Source organism: Eschrichtius robustus, chromosome 1 (genome assembly GCF_028021215.1).
Source record: "Eschrichtius robustus isolate mEscRob2 chromosome 1, mEscRob2.pri, whole genome shotgun sequence".
Lineage (NCBI taxonomy): Eukaryota > Metazoa > Chordata > Mammalia > Artiodactyla > Eschrichtiidae > Eschrichtius > Eschrichtius robustus.
In genome coordinates, this window is record NC_090824.1 from 10,380,682 (window position 1) to 10,404,745 (window position 24,064).

General features: G+C 51.3%; 1 protein-coding gene across 1 annotated transcript; it reads left to right on the forward strand.

Annotated features, from left to right (window-relative positions):
• Positions 1–13,169: 13,169 nt before the first annotated feature.
• On the forward strand, positions 13,170–22,256 carry SERPINA1 (serpin family A member 1). Its single transcript, XM_068541198.1, has 5 exons — positions 13,170–13,410; positions 18,411–19,069; positions 19,734–20,004; positions 20,966–21,113; positions 21,985–22,256. Exons 2-5 carry the CDS (start codon positions 18,415–18,417, stop codon positions 22,174–22,176), a joined length of 1,266 nt encoding a protein of 421 aa, XP_068397299.1. The 5' UTR covers positions 13,170–13,410; positions 18,411–18,414; the 3' UTR covers positions 22,177–22,256.
• Positions 22,257–24,064: the final 1,808 nt, after the last annotated feature.

Below are 24,064 nucleotides of genomic sequence, written 5' to 3' on the forward strand. Positions count from 1 at the left end.
TGTGCTAAGACCCTGGGATTTGGAAGTTATTGCAACAGCTAGTGTTAGTGATCTTGGCTGGGGACTCAGGACAGAACAATCCAGAGCTGGTCTTTGCCTTTGGAGGCTACACTCTAGTGGGAATGGTGCTCTCAGTTTTTGCAACTGCCTTTAGAATTAGGACCTCAGATTGTGCCAAAATTATTAAACTGAGTTTTAAGTGCAGGGTATGGTACTGAAAACAAATTATGCCTGATTACATTGGCATTTAAGAGTTTAATTCCACTAGTACAATCATGCAATAAATATTTTTTGAACTCTTACAATGTACTAGTTATTGTTCTAGGGGATACAGCAATGGGCAAACCAATGTGTCATGTTTATAAAGCACTTATAGCCCAGTGAGAGAGACAGATGTAAACAAATGAACAAATATATATATTACAATTAACAAATAAAATACATAATGTAAATATAGATATACAGTATAATGTCAGGTAGTGATAAGTGCCATGAAGACAAACAAAGCAGGTCAAGGACATTGTGTCATAATTAGGAGGGCTGATATTTCAGATGGGGTAGCCAAGGAAAGCATTCTCTGTGAAGGCCCATTTGAGACATGACTTCAATGCAATGTAGGGCCATCCCTGAGGACACCCACGGGGAGAATATTCTAGGGAAAGGGGCCAAAAAGGGAAAGTACCAAAGCCATTCTGGCAAGTCAGGCTCTGTGCCCAAACTCTGGGAAATGGCAGATCCACCAATTGCAAGGAAAACTTGTGGTTGGGCTTAGATGGGCCAAGTCACATTTCTGGAAAATAATTTAGGCTCCCAAATCTATATTCCCAATGATTTGACTGACCTTATACTTTGGATTTAAGCTGTGTCCATGCATTTTTGAGCAAATAGAACTTATTAAAGTCACATGTTGCATTGTTCCTGTTAATATCCATGTGGGTTTCCAGTGATGTCACTTACTCTTTGATGCACCAGCTCTAGATTTCTGCAGCTTTACATTGCTTTCCCTGCCTAATCCCTGGGTACCAAAATAGATCCAATGGATCTGTTAAAGCCCAGAAAAAATATTGTAAAATTTTATGAATGTTTTTATCTCCTCCTTAAAATGTCTATTTTTATTTGTTTCATTAAGGCAAATAATGCATCAGGGCAGTCATACATGTATATAATTTATAAATAAATGAAGAAACATATTTTGGAGGTACTACTTTTTCATTTTACTAATAGAGATGCATCAGCCCATCAGGCTTATTCAAGCCTTTGTCACATATGTCGTTGTGAGTCATGGCTTCCCACAGTTTGGGAGAACAGCTCCAACCTGCCTAGTTGACCAGATGGCCAATACAATTAGATATGACAAAAAATCTGAACAAGGATCTTGATGGGTGCTGATTTTGCATTTTGAAGATGTTCTTTACATGCAAAAATACTGGATTTCCCAGAGTCATTCCTTATTAATGAGGCTAACAATAATCCGAAGGAGGTCTCCAATCTCTGATTAGAAGGAACATATGTGGTGCAAACTGCAAGAGGACAAGTGAACGACAAACACAGACCTTACAACCTCTCCAGGCACCAGGGTCAAAGCCAAAATATGACATGGCCATAGTGTGCATAATATATACATTGTAACGTACAAACAGAGAAGGAGGAACGCTGCTGGTGTTCCAGGGCAGAACTGGGCAAGTCGCTTAAATTATCTGAGTTTCGGTTGCTCATCTGCATAGCGAGATGATAACGGGCAGTGACTATTTCACAGGGCTGTTGTGAGGCTGCCAGAGGCAATATCCACAAAGACTGTGATCTACACATTGTATGGGAAGAAAATTGCCACTGCATTCATTAAGGAGCTTCTATACGCTTGGGCTGTACACCGGCATCTCATTCAGAGGTCCCCCAGACAATCTAAAGTAGACACGATCACTATTTCATTGCTGGGCCCACAGAGCTTAAGTAATTTTCATAAGGTCCCACAGTTAGTGAACAGTTGACTAGAATTGAACCCTGTACCATCTGACTCCGCATGGAAGCCTTTCCACTCCATCAGGCAGACGTCCAAGAGGTAGGGCATTTGGAAGAAAGCCATAGTAGTAAAAGAGATGTCCTGGGGCAATCTCGTTTTTCAAAGACCCTGCAAGAAACTGTCACCTATGTGAATACAGCATCCTTCTGTTTGGTTGTTAAATTAAAAAGAACCAAAGATGTATTTTTTTTCACAGAAGCCACCCATTCTTGTTGTGAAAACATCAACACACAGGAATACGCAGCAAGAGGAAGTAAAAGTCACCCCAGCTGGTAAGTGTGCATCATTCCAGGATAATCCGGAGTTCATCTCCTTCCAGAGCCCTCTATGCATATTCTTTAGTTGCTACATATATAGGTTCTTACCCTCTACAGTGTATTGCGAATGGCATTATTCTCTTATTTCCTCATGCTCAAACCAAACCAAAAGACCAAGAGGGAAGAGAAGGGGAATCAATATTTATTGAGTGTCCACGACATGCCAGCCCTTTACATATATTCACTGATTTTTACCCTAACAGTCACCCTACGACCTTGGAACCAAAATCTCCATTTACGGATAAAGACAGTGAAGCCATGAGGGGTTAAGTAACTTGTCCACAGTGAGCTGAAGCCAGCTCTGACTGTCCCCAAATCCCACCTTCTTGCCAAAGTCCACACTGACCCAAGCAGTGTCAGGACCACCATTTTTCCGGAGCTCTGTGTACAAGAAAGGGGAGCCCCAAGTCCCATGTGGGGATGGGGATAACATGTCTGCGTGTGTGTGCGCGCGTGCATGTGTGTGCGCGTGCATGCGCAAAGTGTTTGCCTTCGACCCCTTGAACGGCGCCAGCCTCCCTGATGAGCCTGAAGCTCCAGCCCACGGGAGGAGGCCACGCTGCCCTGAGCCCCTTCCCCTCAATTTCCAGCGCCCGAAGCTGAGTCACTTACACAGCTTCCCCCACCTGCTTCCCTTGTACCCCCTGGAGGCCAGAGGTGGAGGACAAGGGCAGAGAAAGGCCTGGAAAACACACGTCCTCACTGTTTGCTCTGTGCAGACCCTCTTCCCAGGAGGCAGTGTTGACCTAGCTGTGTTTACCTTACTTGCCCAACACTCTGTAAGGTGGACGGTTGAATACGAGGCCCCAAAGCCTGTGTAAGTAGAATGGAAATCATTGATTTTGCCGAAATTCTGGAGGCAACTGTGTTTTTGTTCCCAGTCATTTCACTGAATTATTTCATTTCTAGTTGCCTGCTGTGAAAATCACCACAGCACAGCTCCAAGGATGAAAAAAAAAAAAAAGGGAAATCATATTTATTGAACCAGACTTCTCATGATTGGTATCTCAGGTAATCAATCCTCCCTGGAACCCCGTGGTGGGGAAATTATCATCCCCATTCCACAGAGTAGGTGAAACCAGTAAATGGATCCAGGTTCTCAGCTCCTAAAGGCAAGTTTGGGATTTGAACTGCTTCTCTGCTCCAAACCTGGAAGCCTTTTGGACATCAGGAAGGGGAAGGTGGAGGGGAGAGAGGGCAGTTCCTTATAAAGTTCCACGTAGAAGACCCTATCACTAGCCATTCCACCCGAGAGAAATGAAAACATGTTCACACAAAGACGTGCACGTGAATGCACATAGGAGCCTGATTCCTAATAGTCAACATCAGAAACAACCCAGACACCTCTCCACAGATACACTGATTGTGGTCCATCCCCACGATGGAATTGTACTCAGCAAGAAACACGAGCAAATTGCTGATAGAAGCAACGACTTGTATGAATTGCAAAAACATGCTGCTGAACAAAAGACACAAAAAATGTACAGAATGTATTCTCCCATTTACATGCCCTTCTAGAAGAGGCTAGACTAATCTATGGAGACCAACACCCAAACAGAAGTTACCTTCAGGGGGGGATGGGGAGGTAAATGGAAAGGAACTTCCTGGATTGAGGGATTTGTTCCTTACACGTTGATCCGAGTGGTGGTTACACAGAGGTACACAACTGTAAACACGAACTGTGCCGTACATTCAGGATTTATGGTTTTACTGCATGTGAATAACACCTTGGTGAAAATAAATACATAAAAAGTAAGGGAAGCGAGCACGGCACGTATCAAGGTGGTAGCAATTGAGAAGAGGGTTCAAGAAAGAGCTTTTATCAATTCAGTCTATTTATTCTCTCCAAGCCTCACCTGCAGAGTGGATATAACAAGATCTTTATTGCAGAGCCGATGGGAAGATGAGAGTCTGTGTACACAGTGCGCGGTACCCAGTAGCCAAGCAGAGAATGGGGAGCTTTTGCTGGGATTATGCTGTGAGCAGCTGGGGCAGGGAATGGCAGGGTCAGCTCCTGGGCAGGCGGGCCAAGAAGAGAGGCCCCCGCACATGCCAGGCTGAGCCTCAGGGAAAACGGAATGAGGGGACAGCGGGGCATGACGCGATCCCCTTCCCTGGGTGGCATTTCACCGTTACAGCTCAGCCTCCGCTCTGCTGACCTCCCATGAACCATTCCCCTTTTCTCGTGGGGCAGAGGAGGAAGCAGATGGGGAAGCAGGTCTGGGTGATGGGGGAGGCCAGGCGTGGCAAGCAGGACAACCAGGCTCTACATCCAGGCTGTAAGGGGCAACCGGCCACCCCTCTCCCCTCGGCCTTCCCATGGCGGGGGCACGTGGGAGGGTCCTCAGATGATGACTTCTGAGTGGCCTCAAATAGACAAAACAGCTGCTTGTTTTTTAATCTAAGAAGTTGCATGCCCCATGCAAATTTTTAGCATCCTGAAGGTTTTCACATTTTCACCCCAACAAGGCACCTTAACCATCTGATAATAAAACAAAAACAAAAACAAAAACGCTCCATTTCTAGTCTCCTTCCTTTATTTTAACTCAGTTCATCAAGCACCCTGTGAGCACCCATTTTGCGCTCAGTCCAGAGTCAGAGAGATGGAAAGACCAGGGCCTTGGCCTCAGTTAACCGCAGTCTGGTGGTAGAGCTGAGCCGCGGGGTTTGTGCCTTGCCCTGAAGTCACACAGCCTGGTTCGAATCTCCCCTCCACCACTCCCCAGCTCTGTGATCTGGGGCTAGTTGCTTGACGTCTATGAGCCTCAGTTTCCCCATCTGTAAAATGGGGGTAACAAAAGTACCCACCTCATTAGGCATATTGTGAGGATAAGAAGAGTTCACCTCTCTGAAATGCTTAGGATGGTGTCTGGCACGCACGACCTGCCCGGTAAGTGTCAGCTATTATGATAAACGTTATAAAGGAGGTGGATGAAGCACTGTGGAAGCAGCAAGAAGGGACACCAGGATATGAAGGTGGGGGATCAGGAAGGCTTGTCGATGAGTCTGTCCTGGACCTGGATGCAGAGGGACACACAGTGTCAGCCATGCAAGGAGGCAGAGAAAGGTGCTTCCCTCACAAGATGGAGAGCAGCCTGGCAGACGCTGGCAGCCTAGGAGGCAATGCCGGGCCAGTGACAATGTGCAAGTGAGATGGAGGTGTGAGCGTGACTGGGGTCTTGGTCAGGGATCAGCATGTTTGTTCTGGGAAAGCCGGACAGTAAATATTTTAGGCTTTGAAGGCCGTACGGTTTTTGTCACAACTACTCAACTCTGCCCCCGGAGCATGAAAGCAGCCTTGGACAATGAGCGAACGGGCGTGGCTATGTCCCAGTAAAACATAATATGTGGATGCTGAGAACTGAATTTCATATCATTTTTTGTGTGTGTTACAAAATATGATGCTTCTTTTGATTTTTTTTTCTCAAGCATTGAAACACGTAGAAGCCATTCTTGGCTTGCTGGCCATACAAAAGCAAGCAGCAGGCCGGATGGGCCTGTGGGCCATTGTTTGTCTACCCCTATGGAGGGGAGGCTAGGATGAGCCCAGGGAAATGAGATGGGCCGGGCGGTGGAAGCTACAGCACCAAGAAGCCAGTGTCGGGGCTCAAGCTGCGGTCCGCAGTACCAGGGAAGGGGAGGGGGACAGAGGGTGACTAGATGGATGGAGAGTTAGGGTTTGCTGGGTGGGCACAAAGGAAAAGCAAAGGGAGTTGAAGGTTGTATGAGTGTCCTGTTGCTGTTGTAACAAATTACCGCAACTTACTTGCCTAAAACGACACAGATTTATTGTCTTACAGTCCTGGAGGTCAAAAATCTAAAATCAAGGTGGAAGCAGGGCTAAATTCCTTCTGGAGGCTCTGGAAGAAAATTCCTTCCCTTGCTTTCTCCAGCTTCTAGAGGCCACCTGCATCTCTGGATCCGAGGCCCCTTCCTCATGTCACCCCGACCTCTCTTTCCATTGTCACGTCTCCTTCTCTGACTCCGACCCTTCTGCCCCTCTTTTATAAGGACCCTTGTGATTATATTAGGCTCACCTGGATAATGCAGGATAATTTCCCATCTCAAGATCCTTAATCTTAGTCACATCTGCAACATCCCTTTTGCCATGTAAGGTGACACATTCACAGGTCCTGGGAATTAGGACATGGGCATCTCTGGGGACACTATTCTATTGATGACGAAGGTATTGACAGAAATGGACCAAAGAGATGGACCATGAGGTTTAAGCAGATGACACCACACCACCTCCATGTGTCCACAGTGGCAGTTCATTAGGGTCAGGGACAGAGGGAAAGGGGCAACCAAGAGGGGACCGTAGATGAAGAGTTGATAAAAGAGGCCTCCAACCTGACGTCGAAGGTCAAGGTGGGTCACGTGTGGGTGGAGAGGAGTGAAGGAGGTCGTGGGAGATGAGAAGGGCCGGAAGGGAGGGGCCAGGGGCTCCAGGTGCCATCCGCAAGGATGGTGAGTGATGCAGAACGGACCAGGCTGGGCCCAGATGCCCTTCTCCTGTGATGTAGGATGTGACCCATGGGCCTGTGGATGTCAGGGATAAGGCTGGGGGAAGGTGGGACTGTCCAGGGAGGTGGCTACATCATTGCTGGGGGCGGAAAGGTTTGGAGGCAGTGATGGGGCCAGAAGAATTGGATCTTCTCATGGCAGGTGTGTTGGAGAATAAAGAGCCCCTACTGGAAAGGGGGATTTAACTGTGTGACGTTCTTTGCCTTGAGCAGAGAATGCCAATGTTAGTTAGTCAGAAAGCTCCAGAAAGCTTTTCTTTTATAACAGCTTTATGGAGCTTTTAGGAATATACCATGCAATTCACCCATGTAAAGTATCCAATTCAATAGCTTTTATTGTATTCACAGATTATGTGTAGCCATGACCACAGTTGATTCGAGAGAATTTTCATCACCTTGGGAAGACTACCCATTAGCACTCACTCCCCATTCTCCTCTTTCTCCAGCCCTAGGCAACCTCTAATCTACTTTCCATTATCTATGGATTTGCCTGTTCTGGACTTTTCATACAGATGGAATCATACAATATGTGGCCTTCTGGTTTGGAGTCTTTCACTTAGCATGTTTTCAAAGTTTATTCATGTTGTAGCAGGTATCAGTACTTTATTCCTTTTTTTTTAAATAAATTTATTTATTAAAAAAAAAAAAAAAAAAAAAAGAGCCCCTACTGGAGAGGACTTTCAGGGAAGCAAGGTCTCTTGGGAAGCTGGGTCTCAGCTACCTGATTAGTACACGGGAGGAGGGGAGACTGTGAGGTGAGATGATGGGGGCCTGAGCTCCAGAGCTGAGATGGGGTAGAAAAGAGGAAAAAAAGAAAGATGCTGTGAAATCCCCCTGTTTTCCGGGGCCTGCCAGCTGGCTGTGAATCTGTCTTTGGAGTCTTTGCTGCTTCTTTTCATGGGGGTTGGGAGAGACTCTACCTGGGGGATGGGAGGGTTGGCGGAAAGAGAACTGAACAGAAAGTCAGGACACGTGGATTCCGGCAGGGCTTCCAGGGAACCCTGAGGTCCGCCCGTGCATCCTGCCACCTACCCCCAATGTCAACCCTCATCTGTTGCTCCTGCCTCCTGTTTATCTCTCACACCTGTCCCCCCTCTCCATCTCTCCCTCACCGGGACATCTGAAAGGGCCTCTGCGGTTCCCAGGGGCTCGGGCCTCCACCAGGCTGTGAGTTTCTGAGCAATTGAGACCACATCTTTTCACCTTCACAAACTCTGAGCCAATAGGTGATCAATACGTAATATTTAGTGAGTGAATGAACAAATGAACAGATGCATTAGTAGGTGAGGAAATTAAGGAAGATGAGCCCAGAAGCCGATTATAAATAGAGGAAAGAAGGGAGGAGCAGAGGAGGGAGCGAGGCTGAGGGGCTGCACTGTCACCATCACGGTAACTGTGCCTCAGTTTCCTCATCTGTACTAAGGGAATATTAATGGTACCCACCGCACAGGATTAAAACAGAGCCTGGAAGGTAGTCAGTGCTCACAAAGGATCAGCTATGATGTGGTGCAGGTAGCGACGGACCACACGTTGGAGTTAGTCTGGGGGGTTGTATTGTAACATGAAAGCAGCAAGAGACTCATGAAAACCAAGCAAACAGAAATGTTTAAAGTCAACAGGATAGAAGGCAACAAGGTAAATCGAACCATTGCAACCCAAGGTCTATGTTGGGCAAGCTGGAAGAGCCCTATTGCTCTCTGTTATCTGAGACACCCACACAGGGTTTATACCTCTGCAAAACAAGTCCCAAAGTCCTTCAAGGTCTCCTGCACATCCGGCCCTCCCTGTGGTGCCCAGAAGGACCTTTGCCACCCCTGCTGTCTTCCTCTCCCAGAGAGGGTCACTGACACCATGTCTTGGGGCAGAAGAAAAAGAAGATGGGTCTGGGACATGGTGTCACTGCTAGAAAACAAGTGTGTGCTTTCTGAGATATCAGCAAGGGCTGCTGAAAAGAGAAAAGAGATAAATTAAAGGGACTCCTAGTGGCCAAAGTGTGACCACGTGACCGTCCAAAAGGAAATACTAATTATCGTTAAACAGCATGGGTTGAGCCTCCTAAAAGCTGAAAGTCCATAGAGGCCATAATGGTCCATACATTCAAAAGGGTAAAGTTGAAATAAAGTGTAGAAAAAAATAGTGGTAATAAAAATATTACTTTTATTAATTTTAACACATAGGGGCGGAGGTAATAGCTGGGTGTTCTATTCCTTCTAGTAACCGTATTGTCATTTACAGTGCATGGAGTTGCCTTCTTTTTCTCCAGGTAAGGATGAAGAGTGAAACAAGAAGCTGTGAATATGTCAAATGGTTCCAGAAAAAGCAAGAATTGAACCGTGCACAGGAAGCAGCCCTAGAGGTTGTGTACAGAAGGAAAGAGGGTCCACCAGGGTGTTGCAAGTTGGTAGACTTGCAAGATGCTAGGAGGAGACAAACTAATGATGCAAACTCAGTCGATTTCCTGGACTCAAAAACCTGGACCGTGCAGCTAACCTTACTAATTTAACCAAGTTATGAGAAGACAGACACAGCGCCAGTTATGCTAACAGAGCAGGCCTGATGTCAAACACCTCACCTAGCATCCCTACGTTTAAGCCTCACAACAACTATATGAAGAAAGAGACTCTTAGTGTGCCCATTTTACAGAGGGGGAAACTGAGGCTCAGAGAGCTGAAACGAGGTCCTCCCCTGAATCCAAGTCCCCCCCCACCCCGCCACCAGCTCCAACCACCCCTCACCCAACTCGGCCTGCTGCACGTCACAGGTGCTCAGAAAGACACTAACCACACCTGGCTCTGTGCCCTCAGGACGCAAAAGGAGCCCAGCCCCCAGGAGAGGGGACTGGTAGCCTTTGGGGATAAGCAGAAGCTGGAATCTGAAGAGGTGTCCCTGGACAAACGTGCTGCTGTCCAAGTCTTTCTCCTGCTCAGCCCCTGGGACCCATCTGAAAGGTTTCCCAGGTTCAGGACATCGAAGATCAGAAGCAGCTGCCATCGCCTTAGGGCCCATCTGTGCCTGAGGCCACCCTCAGTCTTACGTATCGTCGTCTCACTGGCTCTTCACAATCCTGGTCGAAGTGACCATTCTTATCGTCCATCTCACAGATGAGGAAACGGAGGCAGAGAGAGGCTAAATGGCTGCGGTCTCCCAGAGAGAATGGTGGAGTGAAGGCTCGAACCCAGGTGCTCAGCCCCTGAGCCCATGCCTGAACCACTGAACCACACTGCCCCCTGAAGAAGGGAGCTGGTGCCTGGAGGGGGGCTCCCATAGTGAGTCTGGGGGGATCTGAGTGTGGGCGTACATGTGACATGTCAGTGTGTGTGCCTGGGGCAGTCAGTACAGGCTGGTTTCCGCACTTTCTGGGGAACTCTACCAACAGGTGTGACATCCCTGAAGTTCACCATTGCGCTCTCCGGACCAGTCAGGGCCTCTGGTCCTTGATCTGCTTTGCCCCGGGCCCCTCGCACACCCCTCCCTTTCATTCCCTTCTTGCTGCAGACCCCGCACCTCAGCTCTCGTGCTTGTCTCCATCCCTCCCTCACCTCTCGGCAGGCCAATGGGGGGATAGGGCCTCCCCAGACACCCCTTATTCACAGCCAGCCCACAGCATCTTTCTAGGATATATTCAGTCCCAGGGATCAGTCCAGATGTTACAATCGACAATTCTAGAAGTGACCAAGTGGACAGGACTTCCTCCACCTTGGCTTGTGGTTCGGGTCTTGGAGAATGGCCACGGGGTGCCCCCCACCCCGGGCATTCTGTCCTTGCTCATTTTTCCAGGTCATCCCACCCCTTCTTCCCAGGATACCTGTCTAGAGGAGCTCTCCACAGCATGAAATACTAAGGGAGAGGGGAGTGTGAGGATGGGGAGACAAAGAAGGGCTGAGTGTGGAGCCCTTGACTCAGAAGGGATAGGTCCCAACTCCGAGCCCCGCTTTCTCCCACTCTCCCCCCGTGCTCTTTCTTCACTCCACCTCCAAGTGCCCAGTCCCCCCGACATCCTGCACCTCTTCATCCCACAGCCAGGGTCTGTGACGCACACCTCCCCCACACACACAGTCCCATCTCAATCTCTGCGGGGCTCTTCTTGTGCATTTCAGAGGTGGCTCAGGCCTCGTCTCTCTACAGGTGGCCCTGGAAACCTGCCAGGACCCTGATGCCAGGCTCTGGGCCAAAGGATGACATCTGTCATCTCCGTTAATCTTTTCTGGCAGGTGCTACCAGCCCGCCTACAGAGGCTCAAAGAAACTGGGTGATCCTGGGTCACACAGCCAGACACAGCAGGGACAGCAGGTGACACACAGGACTGCCTGGGCCGTGAAGGGCAGTCTGTCATCTGCCCGGCTCCTGGCAGCTTTGTGCAAGGCAGCTTCCTGCCCCAGGTCCCTGCCCCTCCCAGACCTGCTGCCTGAGCCACCCAGAGCTTCCTTCCTCCTGTGCTGGCAGAGCCCAGGCGCTGCACTCAGGGGCACACAGCCTCCACGCTACAGCCAGGAGCCCCAGGGGGAGGAGGAGTTCCTTCCACTGCAGGAACTGGGAATTGAAGGTAGGGGGGTTGGAGAGGGGGCGGCACCTTCCCACCAGCCCCAGGCCACCGGGCTGAAAGGGTTGTCGCACCTGGCGACAGCCTGGGTGCTTGCCTTCGCCCATTCAGTGCGAGAGCTGGGAGGGGCAGCCGGGCGTGGAAGGAGACCATTGCACAGATGCGGAAACTGAGGCATGGAGAGGGGAAGAAATGCCCAGAAGGTACGGAGGGCAGGTCTCACCTCACCACACCCTAGGTCTCCAAGCTGTGGGCAGATGTAGAGCCCTGGGAGAGATGGCCCTTCAGCCAGCTCAGGGGAAAGAGTCAGGGTTCTGAAGCCAGACTGTGGAACCGGGGAGTCGGGAGGTATGGGAGCGGGGAGCCCACCCCTTCCTGCCCTCATTTCTGCTTCTATATGAGGGGTGGTACATACTCCCCTCACAGGGGGTACTGACAGTACTGAATGAGGGAGTCCTGGAGGGAAGCTCCTGGATTGCTCCCCGCCACCCGCCCACCCAGAATGACACCAGCGAGACCCACCGCCATGGGGATGCCAAAATCATAGGGGGCTCATCGTGCGCCCCTGGGACCTGAGCTTACCTGAAACTACTGCATTTAATCCTCGCAGCAGTCCAGCGAGGTAGGAACTGTCACCATCCCCATTTTACAGATGGGGAAACTGAGGCACAGGGAGGTTAAACAGCTCGCCTGAGATCACACAGCCAATGAATGGGGGCTCTGGGTTCCCTGGTCTGACCCTGTGAGCTAGAGGAGCCTACAGGCTATTCACCTGGAGGAGTCCCACAGCTGGGACCAGGGGAATGAGAGAAGGACAAAGACGTGCTTGTCCACTGACTCAACAAATATCCACTCAACTCAAAAATATCCACTGCTTGCCAATGGGGCGTGGGACGGTGCACACAGTGTGATGCCAACTGCCTTGGGTTTTTAAATGGATCAGGGTCAAGTACGGCCCCACTGGCCTCAACCCTGCACCAACACCCCCAAGCACCACCAGTGCCCCCAAAAGCCTGCAGTAGCTCCTGCACGGAGCAACAGTCCCAAGGAAAATTCAGACAGCCTGTGGATCGCATTAGTCTGCCGGGAGCCGCACACAGTGGAAACAGACATGGGCCTGAGGCTGGCCAGGAACTAAGCCTCTTCCTGCCCGGAGAAGCCTGGAGAGAAGGTCTGAACAGAGGGCTGTGCAGACCAAAATCAAGAGCCTAGCGTGTGCCCGGCGCTTTACATAAGTGATCTTGTGTATCACTGACAACCGTGCTAGGAAGTGGGACCTCCAAAGCCCTACGATGCAAACAAAAATACCTCGTGGTTCAGAGAGATGGTGCAGCTTGCCTGAGGCTGCACAGCTCTTCATAGATTTACTCTCTGACTCCCAGCCTCTGCCCACGGCCACCCATACCAGCCTTAAGCGGCTGTATCAACAGCGGTCAAGCCCCATTTTCTTTCCAGGGAAGTCGAGAGAGGTTTTGTATCTGGCTTGGTGACTTTGGGTGGATGAGCAGCCTTTCACCCTGGGCCTCAGTTTCCCCATCTGCCAATTGGACTCATAACCTACTTCACCCCCTGCATCTTCAGCAGTGGGCCTTTCAAGGTGGCTCTATAAATGGTAGCTCTTGCTACCAGTGGGGCAGCCACTGAGAACCCCCCAGGGGGAGCGCCGGCCAGCAAAGTCGTGCCGTCCCAAAGCGTGTGAGTCACATGCCCCGCCAGCTTGGAGACAGATGCTGTGGTTTATGAGCCAGGCACAAAGACTCCCTTTGGTATACGGAACAGAGGGCTGCACGCTGCCCAGGAGGAGCACATATGAGCAGCGTGGGCAGGAGGCTTAGCGTCCTGTCAGTGAACTTAGTCCCTGTTTACTCCTCTGATAACTGGGGTGACCTTGGTTAATATTCACCAGCAGCCTCCCACATCGTCCCTCTGGATCCACTGCTTAAATACAGGCAAGGACAGGGCTCTGTCTCCCCAGCCGTGGTCACCAGCCCCGACCTGGGACAGTGAATCGTAAGTATGCCTTCCACTGGCAAGAGCCTCCAGAGAGGCCTCCGGGTCCCTGCGCTACCCGGGGAAGGCCCTGGGGCTGCAAGGAGGATGGAGAGGGCTGGGGCTTGGCCTCCTGTTGTCATAGTAACAGCAACCCTGGGGGTCATTTCCTGCTCCCCAAGCCTGTCCAGGGCCTCCCCAATACCTTCCGGTGATTAAACTGGCCCTCTGTGGGCAGAAGTGGAAATGGGGGGCTGGCTCTGGCGTCCCGGGACCGAGGAAGGAGTACATTTCTGCTGGCACAGCTTCTGTGTCTTTCCCGTAGGTTGTCTTCTGTAGGTCTCAGCACCTCCCCTACCGCTCGGGTGTGTATCTTTTTCCGCTTCTACAGATGAGAAAGATAAGGCTCAGAGGGGGACAGTGCGGAGCCCAGGCTCACGCAGGGACCTGGTAGGGAGGCCAAGCCAGACCAGAAGCCCAGAGTTTCAGCTGCTCCTCAGGCCTCCATCCTCTCCAGAAATACCCAGAACAGGACCGCACCAGGTCTCAGCCTGGAGGTACCAAATTGGGCCCCCCTGTGCGCTGTGGGCCTCTGGGCGTCCTCGTACGCAGCAGAAGATGGGAAGCTGGGGACGGGCACCGTCATCGGGGGGCTTTGAGCTGTATTCCTGAGCCCTCGCTCTGGCCAGGCAGCTTCTACTGAAGCCTCATGGCAATCTTCTGACGTGGTCACCATGGCGCTCCCCTTTTACAGACGAGGACGTCCGGGACCGGGAGGTTCATCACTTGTTCCCAATCACACACCACGTAAGCTCAAGCTCAGGCCGCCTCGCTCCGGAATCCCCGCTCCCGACCACAGGTCCACTGCCAACATGGTTCCCTCTGGCCTCAGGCACCAGCTGGAGAATGGGAAGCCTGGGCTGGCCTTGAGCCCCCTCTCATGCTGGGTGACCCTAGAAAGTTGCTCAACCTCTCTGTCCTTTTGGGCAAAGGAGAGATAACCTTTGTCCCCCTGACCCCACCCCACTCCCACTGGCCTTGATCTCTGGAGTTTAGGAAGGATATGATTTTTCCATCATTGGTTTTTGGAGATGGGGCCTACAGAGATGACCAAGGCCAAGGCAATCAGACTCCCCGAGAGGGCTCTGAAAGATTCACAGTATCAGTAACGACTGATGCCTCCTGAGAGCTGACTGCATGCCAGGCACTTCTTGGCACTTTGCACCTATTTCATTTGCATAATAGCTCCATGGGGTAAGTACACCCTTATCACCTCTGGGAAACTGAGGTTCAGAGAGGCTGAGTAACTTGTCCAAGGTCACACAGCTGATAGTGAATTGAACTTGGGCATTCTGGCCTCGTAGCCTCTGATCTTAGCCACAAAGTGATGTCGCCTCTCTTCATTTAGCCAGGCCACCTCTGAGTTTTCTGTTCCAAGGCCTCTGCCTTCAGCTTTATACACAGAGAAGGGTTAAATGCCAGATTCAGAAATCGAAATACCTAGGATTAAATTCAGTTCTGTAGGGACTTCCCTGCCGGTCCAGTGGTTAAGACTCTGTGCTTCCACTGCAGGGGTCGTGGGTTTGATCCCTGGTCAGGGAACTAAGATCCCGCAGGCCGCGCGGTATGGCCAAAAAAAAAATCAGTTCTGTAAGCAACCAGCTCTGCGATTTTTTCAGTAATTTACTTAACTTCTGTAGTCCTCAATTTCTCCATCTATAAAATGAAGAAATAATATGAGACGGTGCATGGGAAACGCCTGCTGTTTACTCAGTGTGATGAGGAGGAGGAAGAGGATGCTGGTGATAGCATTTGCTTGGAATAGGGTTTGGCAGCTAATAGGCATTAAATAAAGACTTGGAGAACTGAATTGAACATATTCCAAACTCAGAGGCCATTATCTGCTGATCAGCATTTCCCTCTCTGGTCCTGGGTAGCGTGGCAACCGGCCAGGAAGAAATCTGCCTATTCTCAAGCCTGAATCCTACCTGTGCGCAGGTACGGGGAGGCCTTCCACACCTGCTCGGTGCCCGCCCACCCATCACCTTGTTCGTTCCTCACATCTGCCCTTCAAGAGATCCTTTTCTCCACTTTACAGGAAGCCGAGGCTCAAAGAAGTGAAGTCACTTGCCCAAGGCCACTTGCCTGTAAGTGGCGGGGCTGGGTCACACCTGAGCTTATTTAGTGCCAGGTGTCAGCAGATTGTGACCTTAGGCCACAGTCACTTCCCTGGACCCCACTAGGTTGCTCTTGGTCACTCATTTTATGTCCTGGGGGAAATGGCGTGCGATGAGGCAAAGGGACAGCTCACTTGACTCTCCCTGACCTGCCCCAGACTCCAGAAGTGTCACTGTGACATCTTCATTTCTGTTGGTTTAAAGTTTGGTCCCTACACCTCTGGGCACGTCACCATTAACTTTCTCATCTCCATTTGGTTCCCGCACTAGAATTTGGGGGGTGTGGGGGGCTGCCTTTGATAGAAGGGTGAGGAGAGAGAAGTCTTAGGCCCCCGAAGTTGTAAGGAACAGACTGAGAGGCAAAATGAAGCCAACAGGGGCTCAAGGTCAACGTCAGAGTCCTCAGGACCTAACTCTGACATTTACAGGGTCTGAGACCTGGTGACATACCGTCCCATCTGCAGTTCGAGTGGTGGGAAAACCAAGGCTTGCTCAAGCCAGCTTTGCCCCTGACTTACTGTGTGGCCTCGGCAAGGCCCTGACCCTTTCCTGGTCTCAGGCCGTTTACTGTCAAAGGAGGAAGCCAGAGTAGGTGATGTAACCCCCTGGCAGATGGACTGGGTGGGGGCCGGGGATGTGCTCACCCCAGCTGTAGCTCCACAGCAGTCTTGTTGCCTTCCTAAGGCCAGCAACCCTCTCAGCAGGAGGGCACCGCATCCCATCCCCCATGGGAAGTCTCAGTCCATGTTGTTCCACCAAAGCCAGATACCCCTCTAATTAAAAATCCAGCGTTGGTACACAGGGACCTCATTTAGATCCCCGCCCCCCGCCTCGATTTATACAGCTGGTGAGAATGAGGCCCCAGGGCAAGAAGATGCTTGCCCAAGGCCAAGTGGACAGAAGTGGCCCTGTCAGGACTAGAAGCCACGGCCTCTGGCCCTGAGGCCACTCAGCATACTTAGTGTCCCCACCCTGCAGAAGCCCAAATCCCTCATGATCTCTGCGCCCTGCAAAGATGGGGAGTTTCCATAAACCATGTAGGACCACAGCAAAATCCGGTGGAGAAGTAGAGAGAAATCCAAGGGCAATGGAAATATACAGAACTAATCTTAGCACCATCATAAGCTCTAAAACCACTGGCTAGTTTAAGAAAAATATAAACAAGTATTACGTAATGCGTGGTCTGCTCTATTTGGATAAGTTAGAGGTTTGAAGGCCAGAAAGAAAGGTGGTGGAAAGAAGCCAGTTTTGTGCTTCATCCTGTTGTTTCATTGGAAGGAAACTTTTAAAAGTCCAAGGGGTAGATGAAACCCAGCATTCCTTATTTCCAACTTTTTCCCCTCAGGTTCTCATATGCCAAGTTCAAGGGCTCCTTTGTCTTTGTATTTTATTAAAGTGATGGTTTCAGTTATATGACTGATAGCTAGCAGCAGACGCACCCTTCTCCTCTGCTTGGACCTCAGTTTCTCCATCTGGGAAGAGAGCGGGTTGTACTTAGGAGGTCTCTGCCTAGTGGCCCAAGGCTGGGATCTATATGGAGCAGAGGGAGCTCTGTGGGGCAGAACTGGCCCTGTGTTGCTGCGGGTGACAGTGACTTTGACTATCACTAGATAGAGCATGACCTTGCTGGGTCAGCCACAAGCTTTGCCATTCCCTATTGTCTCCCCCCAGCCATGGAACTCACCTCCCTCCCTGCCATCCTCGGAAGACTTCTAGTTTGCACCCCTACCAGCCTCCCCTCAATGTAATCTCTCTCAGATGCCTTCAGTGTAAGGCTCGGTGTCTAGACTTATTTCATTAAGTTCTCCCAACAATCTTACTTTCTACATGTGACAAAATGAGGGCCAGAGAGACTAAATGACTCGGCCAAAGTCACACAGCTGGTAGTGACGGAGACCCGAATTAGAACCCAGGTCTGTCTGAACAGAAAAGGGATGCTTTTTCAAATCTTACCCAACCCTGCCCCGCCAAACAAACCCCACTTGCTGGAGGAACCAGAACCTCTAACACCACGTCCATGCTGAGCGCAGAGCTGGAACACAAGGTGGCAAGCAAGATGAGCAGCTAAGCTGACTGCAGCCCATTTCTGCGTCTGAGGCCATGGCTCACTCTGAGGGCAGCCCTCTGGCTCAGGAAAGTCTACTAGGGGCTGAGGTTCGCTGTGAGTGTTAAGGGGGTGCGGCCTCCCAGCTGGGTTCCCTCACAGCTCTTCTGTGTTCTGGCTGGGTGTCACTGGGCAAGATCCTTCCCACCCTGGGCAGCAGCCTCTCTGTCCATGAAAAACCAGGGTTCAGTAGAACTCTTCCTAGGGCTGTTCCAGATCCAATCATCCCTGAGCCCGATCTGGCCCGCTTCCTGGGCAATCATCTACTTCCGGTGCCTCAGTTTCCTCTTTTGCAAAGTAGGGGCTGTGGCACTTACACCTCGGGATCATGGCAGATGTTAGTGGAACCATCGAGAGCGTGGACTCCAGACCCAGACTACCTGGGGGTGTGATTCTGGTCCTGCTACTTTACTGCTCTGGAACCTCAGACAAGTGACTTAACCTCTAGGAGCTTGGTCTCCTCATCTGTAAGCCCAGGATTGTCGCCTGACCTGCCTCACAGGACTGTTACCAGAATGCAGTGAGATAAGACAGTAAAGCGCTTAGAACGGAACTTGGTGTATGGTAATCGCCATAAAGTCTTTGCTGTTGTTCTGAGTCTTTCAGTGATGCTGATGTAGGAAGGTGCTTGGCACATAGACGCTCGATAAACTGTGGTTGCTTTGACATGGCGTCAGTCGGTGGCCGAGGGACTCATCGTGTGGCCTGACCCGGGTGTGGTACCCTTCTCTCTCTTGCAGGACAATGGCATACTCCATCACGTGGGGCCTCCTCCTGCTGGCAGGCCTGTGCTGCCTGGTCTCCATCTCCTTGGCTGAGGGTCTCCAGGGACACGCTGTCCAGGAGACAGATGCATCCCAGCACGATCATGAGCACCACCAGGAAGCAGCTTGCCACAAGATCGCCCCCAACCTGGTCGACTTCGCCTTCACTGTGTACCGCCAAGTGGCCCATGAGTCCAACGCCACCAACATCTTCTTCTCCCCAGTGAGCATCGCCACAGCCTTTGCGATGCTCTCCCTGGGGACCAAGGGTGACACTCACACCGAGATCCTGGAGGGCCTAGATTTCAACCTCACTGCAAGAACAGAGGCTGAGATCCACGAAGGTTTCCAGCATCTTCTCCACACCCTCAACCAGCCAGACAACCAGCTGCAGCTGACCACTGGCAACGGCCTGTTCATCAACGAGAGCGCGAAGCTAGTCAGTAAGTTTCTGGAGGATGTCAAGAACCTGTACCACTCCGAAGCCTTCTCCATCAACTTCAGGGATGCTGAAGAGGCCAAGAAAAAGATCAACGATTATGTAGAGAAGGGAAGCCAAGGAAAAATTGTGGATTTGGTAGATGATCTTGACCAAGACACAGTTTTTGCTCTGGTGAATTACATATTCTTTAAAGGTAAGGCCGCACAACCAGCCTGAAACAGCAACACCCCGAAAATATTCTCAGACACTCAGTTCTTAACTTTCCTGGCAGTGCAGAATGGGATATAGCCATGCATCTCTGCACGTGTTATCCAATTTTCCACACATGACCACTAAAACTTTCTGCGATCAAATGGGGTTAGGGAACTATGGAGTAAACAGTCAAAGTATCATCGTCTCTGCAGGACTTTTCAGAACCTTAAATGTCCTAATGTGCATTGTAAATCCCTACCTGGGAGGGGTGTATGATATGCAATGTCTCCCAAAATAGAGAGCCAGAAAAACAAATTTTGGCAGAGTGTACAGAGGAAATAGGATTTCCTGGAACACGCTTCTGACAACTCGCGTATAGAGGAAACAGTGACACCTTTGGAGTCAGAAAGACCAAGATTCAAATCCTTCCTCTACCACTTATCAGCCTCTACAAAATTGAAATTTTGGGTCCTACTCCAGTCTTGCATTATCCTCCCAGAATACCTTTCTGTAGACTGATTGCTCGCTTTAGCCCCATTTTATAGATGGTGAAGCTGAGGCCCAGAGAGAAGTATCTCACCAGGAGGCTCAGGGCTCCTTTATTCTACCACCATTATTAAACCTTCTCCCACCCCTGGCTGATGTCTGCTGTCCCTTCTCTCCAGGAAAATGGGAGAAGCCCTTTGAGGCAGAGCGCACCACAGAGAGGGACTTCCACGTGGACGAGGAGACCACCGTGAGGGTGCCCATGATGAACCGCCTGGGCATGTATGACCTCCACTACTGCGACAACCTCGCCAGCTGGGTGCTGCTGATGGACTACGTGGGTAACGCCACCGCCCTCTTCATCCTGCCTGACCAGGGGAAACTGCAGCATCTGGAGGACAAGCTCACCAAGGAGCTTCTCGCCAAGGTCCTGGAAAAGAGATACACAAGGTGACTTCCCAAACCAGAGGCCAGTCCAGGAGCTGCCACAATAGGTCCAGCCTGAAGGTGGGGGGTAGACCCACATCCCATGGCCATGACCACTGTGCGTGACCTTGTGCCTCCAACAGAGGCCAGCATCCGTGCAGGTAGTACCAGCCGGGCTCCGTGGGAGGGATGGTGCCCAGGGGTGAGGAGTGAAAGTCCTGCCCCTGAGGACCTCCTCCCCAGCCTGGACACTGCCCCTTCCCGGTGGCCAGTGCCCCGTGCAGGGGGAGCAACGCCGACCCATGTTGTGGGCAAACCCAGAAGGAAGAGCTGGGCTTCCTGGCAAAGGTGGCAGTTGAGTGTGGAGTTTCAGGACAGAAAGTCCACGGCAAGGCAGGGGGAAAACCTGTGCAGAGAGGCTGGAAAAGCAAAGGCCCAGAGCGGGAAAGTCCAGGACACGTTTGACGCCGGTTCTGGATCCTCTGTCACTAGATGAGTATGATTGGTCCCCGTCATGCACCCCAAATTAGTGCATGTCTCTGTATTTGTAAATATGCCCATGCCTGGATGAGCTATTTTATTACATACAATATAAAACAAAAATACAAAGAAGTACTCATCACTCACTGAACAGATGTCCCTCAGGACCCGCTACCGCGCTCCACGGTCCAGAGGAGTCCCCGTCTGAGGGGTGACCAAACCCTGCAGGGAAGCAGTGTGCACAGTCCTTCCGGAGGATACCCTGGATGCCCCAGGATGCCTTATCAGAGGAGGTGGCATTTGAGAGGCTTTGCAGGACAAGAGGATCCCTGTGATTCTAACATTCTCTGACCCCACGTGTAGAGGAACTAAAAGTAGAATAAACCAAGGCTGACCTCACATCCTTGCATGGGCAGGGGGATAGGGGACCACGTGGGAGGAACAACCAGAAAAGGAAACACTTTCAATTCTGTGAAACTTTTTTATTTTCTAACCATCGTGACAGTTCTGCCAATTTACACTTGCCCAAATTGTCCATTTCTGGAACCTACGATCTGAAAACTCTCCTGGGTAAACTGGGCATCACCAAGGTCTTCAGCAACGGGGCTGACCTCTCAGGGATCACTGAGGAAGTGCCTCTGAAGCTGTCCAAGGTGAGTGAGTCCTTGACCTCTGTAGGTCAGAATGTGCACGGGGGCTGCAGCTCAAGGGTGAGGCTGAGGAAGGGACAGAGGGACACAAGCACACCTGCAGACTGAGGTCCCTGAGGAATGCCATCGCTCCACCAAGACAGCAATGTGGTCGGATGATGGAGGGGAAGAGGTGGCCTCACATGCTTGGTGCGTTTTATTTAAGGACCTCCTCTGAGGTTGTGTCACTCACCCTCTGTCTCATCCTTGGCCGAGGACTTCCCTTCTTTGGGTCCCGATAAACCCCTATTTACAGAGAGAGGTTTAGGCTCAGGGATTGCAAAGGACCTTTGGCCCTGCGCCTGTGACACCAGGAGCTACTGGTGAATCACTGAGTCTGAGTTACAGAGTGAATTCGACCAAAGATGCCATTTACGCAGGAGAGTTACAGGTGCCCAGAGAAACAACTGCAGTTCAGTGACTGACTGTAAGCTGAGTGCCTGGGTGGGGATGAGGCGTGTGAAGGTCCCCATCAAAGCCCTGGTCCCCAAGGAATTTAGAATCTGGTCTACAAACAAGTGAGGAGCCAAGGAGACAAAGTACAAGAAAATCTACCTCCCGAGGTGGTGGGTTCCTTCCCAGGGATGTTGAGGAGGCTGGTCAGGAAGAGGTGAGGGGCCCCTCATGGGTCAGACAAAAGCCTTGAGAGCCATGCCTTGTGTGTCTCCTGCAGGGAAGGGAGGACGGGGATGGGGAAGGACAGGCCAGGCGATGAGAGAGGCCAGAGAGGGCCCCTCCCTGGGCGAGGCTCTCCTCGGGCCTTGCTCCCAGGCCTGGCTGGGGGCCGGCAGCCTGTCTCCATTCAGATGGGACCTCTGTGCTCTCCCCTTTGCAGGCGCTGCACAAGGCTGTGCTGACCATCGATGAGAAAGGGACAGAAGCTGCGGGGGCCATGTTTATGGAAGCCATCCCCATGTCAATTCCCCCGGAAGTCGAGTACAACAGACCCTTCTTCTTCATCATCTACGATCAAAGCACCAAGGCTCCCCTCTTCGTGGGAAAGGTGGTGAATCCCACCCAAAAATAACTGCCTCTCTGGGTTCAGCTATCCCCTCCAGGCCAGGTCCCCTTCCTCCATGGCATTAAAAAATGACTGACCCGGCCCAAGCTTGTGTGTGGCGTGTAAATCCCTCATCCTCTTGCGTCTGAGTCTCTCTTTAAGTCCCCAGGATGTGTGTGAAATCCAGGCCACGGTGATCTTTCAAGTGTGCACTGCGTTAGGGTTTACTAGCATTTACACCATCCAGCCCTGTGCTAGGCCAGGATGAAATGTAGGCTAAAACCCACAGCTTACTGACCCTTCCCCAGTCACTGTGGAAAAGCTCCAGGCTTTCCAGGCTCCTCTGGGACCCCCAGGGGGAAATCGCACAGGCTCAGAATCCAGCCCGTGGTCCCCACCTCCACCCGGCGTCCACCAGGTCCTCTGCTCAGCGCCCCACCCCCCGCTGGTGCTCACTGCGACCCCCGGTGAGAGCCCCTCACCCTGCAGGGCTGCCACTGCTCCCAGAGCCCCCAGCTCACACGGGGACGCTGGGCCGCCGCGTCACCAGCAGCAGAAGGAGAAGACCAGGTCCTCTTCTTGTCCCACACTGTCACCTGAGCCAGGCTTGAGCCCTGACCACTCACAGGTCTTGCCTGCAAAAGGCTCTGGCTGCTTTTTCCAGGGACCCTTTCCCATGGGGCTGGACTGGGAGCACATACTTCTGTCTTTGTCACTCCATCTCTGCTCCAAGACCCTCAAACGTGCCACTCCTAGAAGCAGGTCTCATCTCCCCAGTGAAGCGAAGGTCTTGGTCTGTATCACTTGCTCAGACTCACCCAGGATGTCAGGCCCCCAAGACCACTTACCCTACGCCCTCTTGTCTTCCCTAATCACACAGCCAAGGTGCCACAGAGGGCTCTGGAAAGTCTCGACAGTGATTCCTTGGCTATAGGAGAGAAAGTAGAGCAGACCCCCCCCCGTGCCCCACCTGCCCTCCCTTAGCTAAGCTGTGTCAGGGACCACATTTCCATTTGCCTTGTCCCTACCCCAGGGCCCTCCCTGTGGTCTTTGGAGGAAAACCACAGCTCCCTGGGCCACAGTCAGAGGCTGTCCCAGGAACAGACCTTTTCACTAAGGGCCACGTGACTCCTTCTGGTCCTCCAAGCCCCTGCTGGAGGGCTGCTGCAGTCAGGAGGCCTGGCTGGAGCCCAGCCTGAAGGAGCCAGCTCCCTGAACTCTCGCGGAAATACACTTGTCCCGTGGAAGGACTGCTCCATCCTACACAAATCCAGTAATCACCATCTAGCCTCTCACTGGGATGAATGTATACCGAAAGAACAGGCTTGAGTCATGTCAAATTTACACCGTTTATGTCAAAATGGCCACATCTGTGCAATTTCACATAACATAATGGATACAATTGGACTGTTTGCCAAATAAGTCTCTATCCTCTTGAGTTTTCTCTGCCTAGAGACTTCCAACTTCTACAAATTCCATTAATGATACAAACATCTTCCAGCACTTAGAATGATGCCAAACCTGAGGGTCTGAAGACCTGGATCAAGTTCAGAATCTGCCACTTCCCAGCTGTGTGACTTTAGTGAAGTTGCCAAACCTCTCTGATCCTCAATATCCTCATCATGGTTACAAAACCTATGTTGAGTTGCTGTGAGGGTCACATCAGAGTGTTAAAACGGATTTTAAAGGACAGCAGAGGAGGGCGCTGGTGTAAGGGACGACATTTGCTGCCTTTATGAGCTCCTTCTCTAAGCCTGGCTCCCTGGGAGGGGCCATTCAAGCATTTTCTCATTGAATCCTCATGGCTGTGAGGATTGTGATGTTGGGAGTGGAGCTGCTCTGCTCTTATATGCAGCACGTTCTACAGATGAAGAAACTGAGGCTCAGAGAGGCTCACTGTCTTGTTCAAGGTCAT

What these genes read in the sequence shown, in the direction of transcription:
- SERPINA1 (XM_068541198.1), top strand. Translation starts at nt 18,415, where the DNA reads ATGGCATACTCCATCACGTGGGGCCTCCTCCTGCTGGCAGGCCTGTGC. An exon ending in GAATTACATATTCTTTAAAG is followed by an intron (nt 19,070 to 19,733) that starts GTAAGGCCGCAC and finishes CCTTCTCTCCAG; the next exon opens with GAAAATGGGAGAAGCCCTTT. An exon ending in CTGGAAAAGAGATACACAAG is followed by an intron (nt 20,005 to 20,965) that starts GTGACTTCCCAA and finishes CCATCGTGACAG; the next exon opens with TTCTGCCAATTTACACTTGC.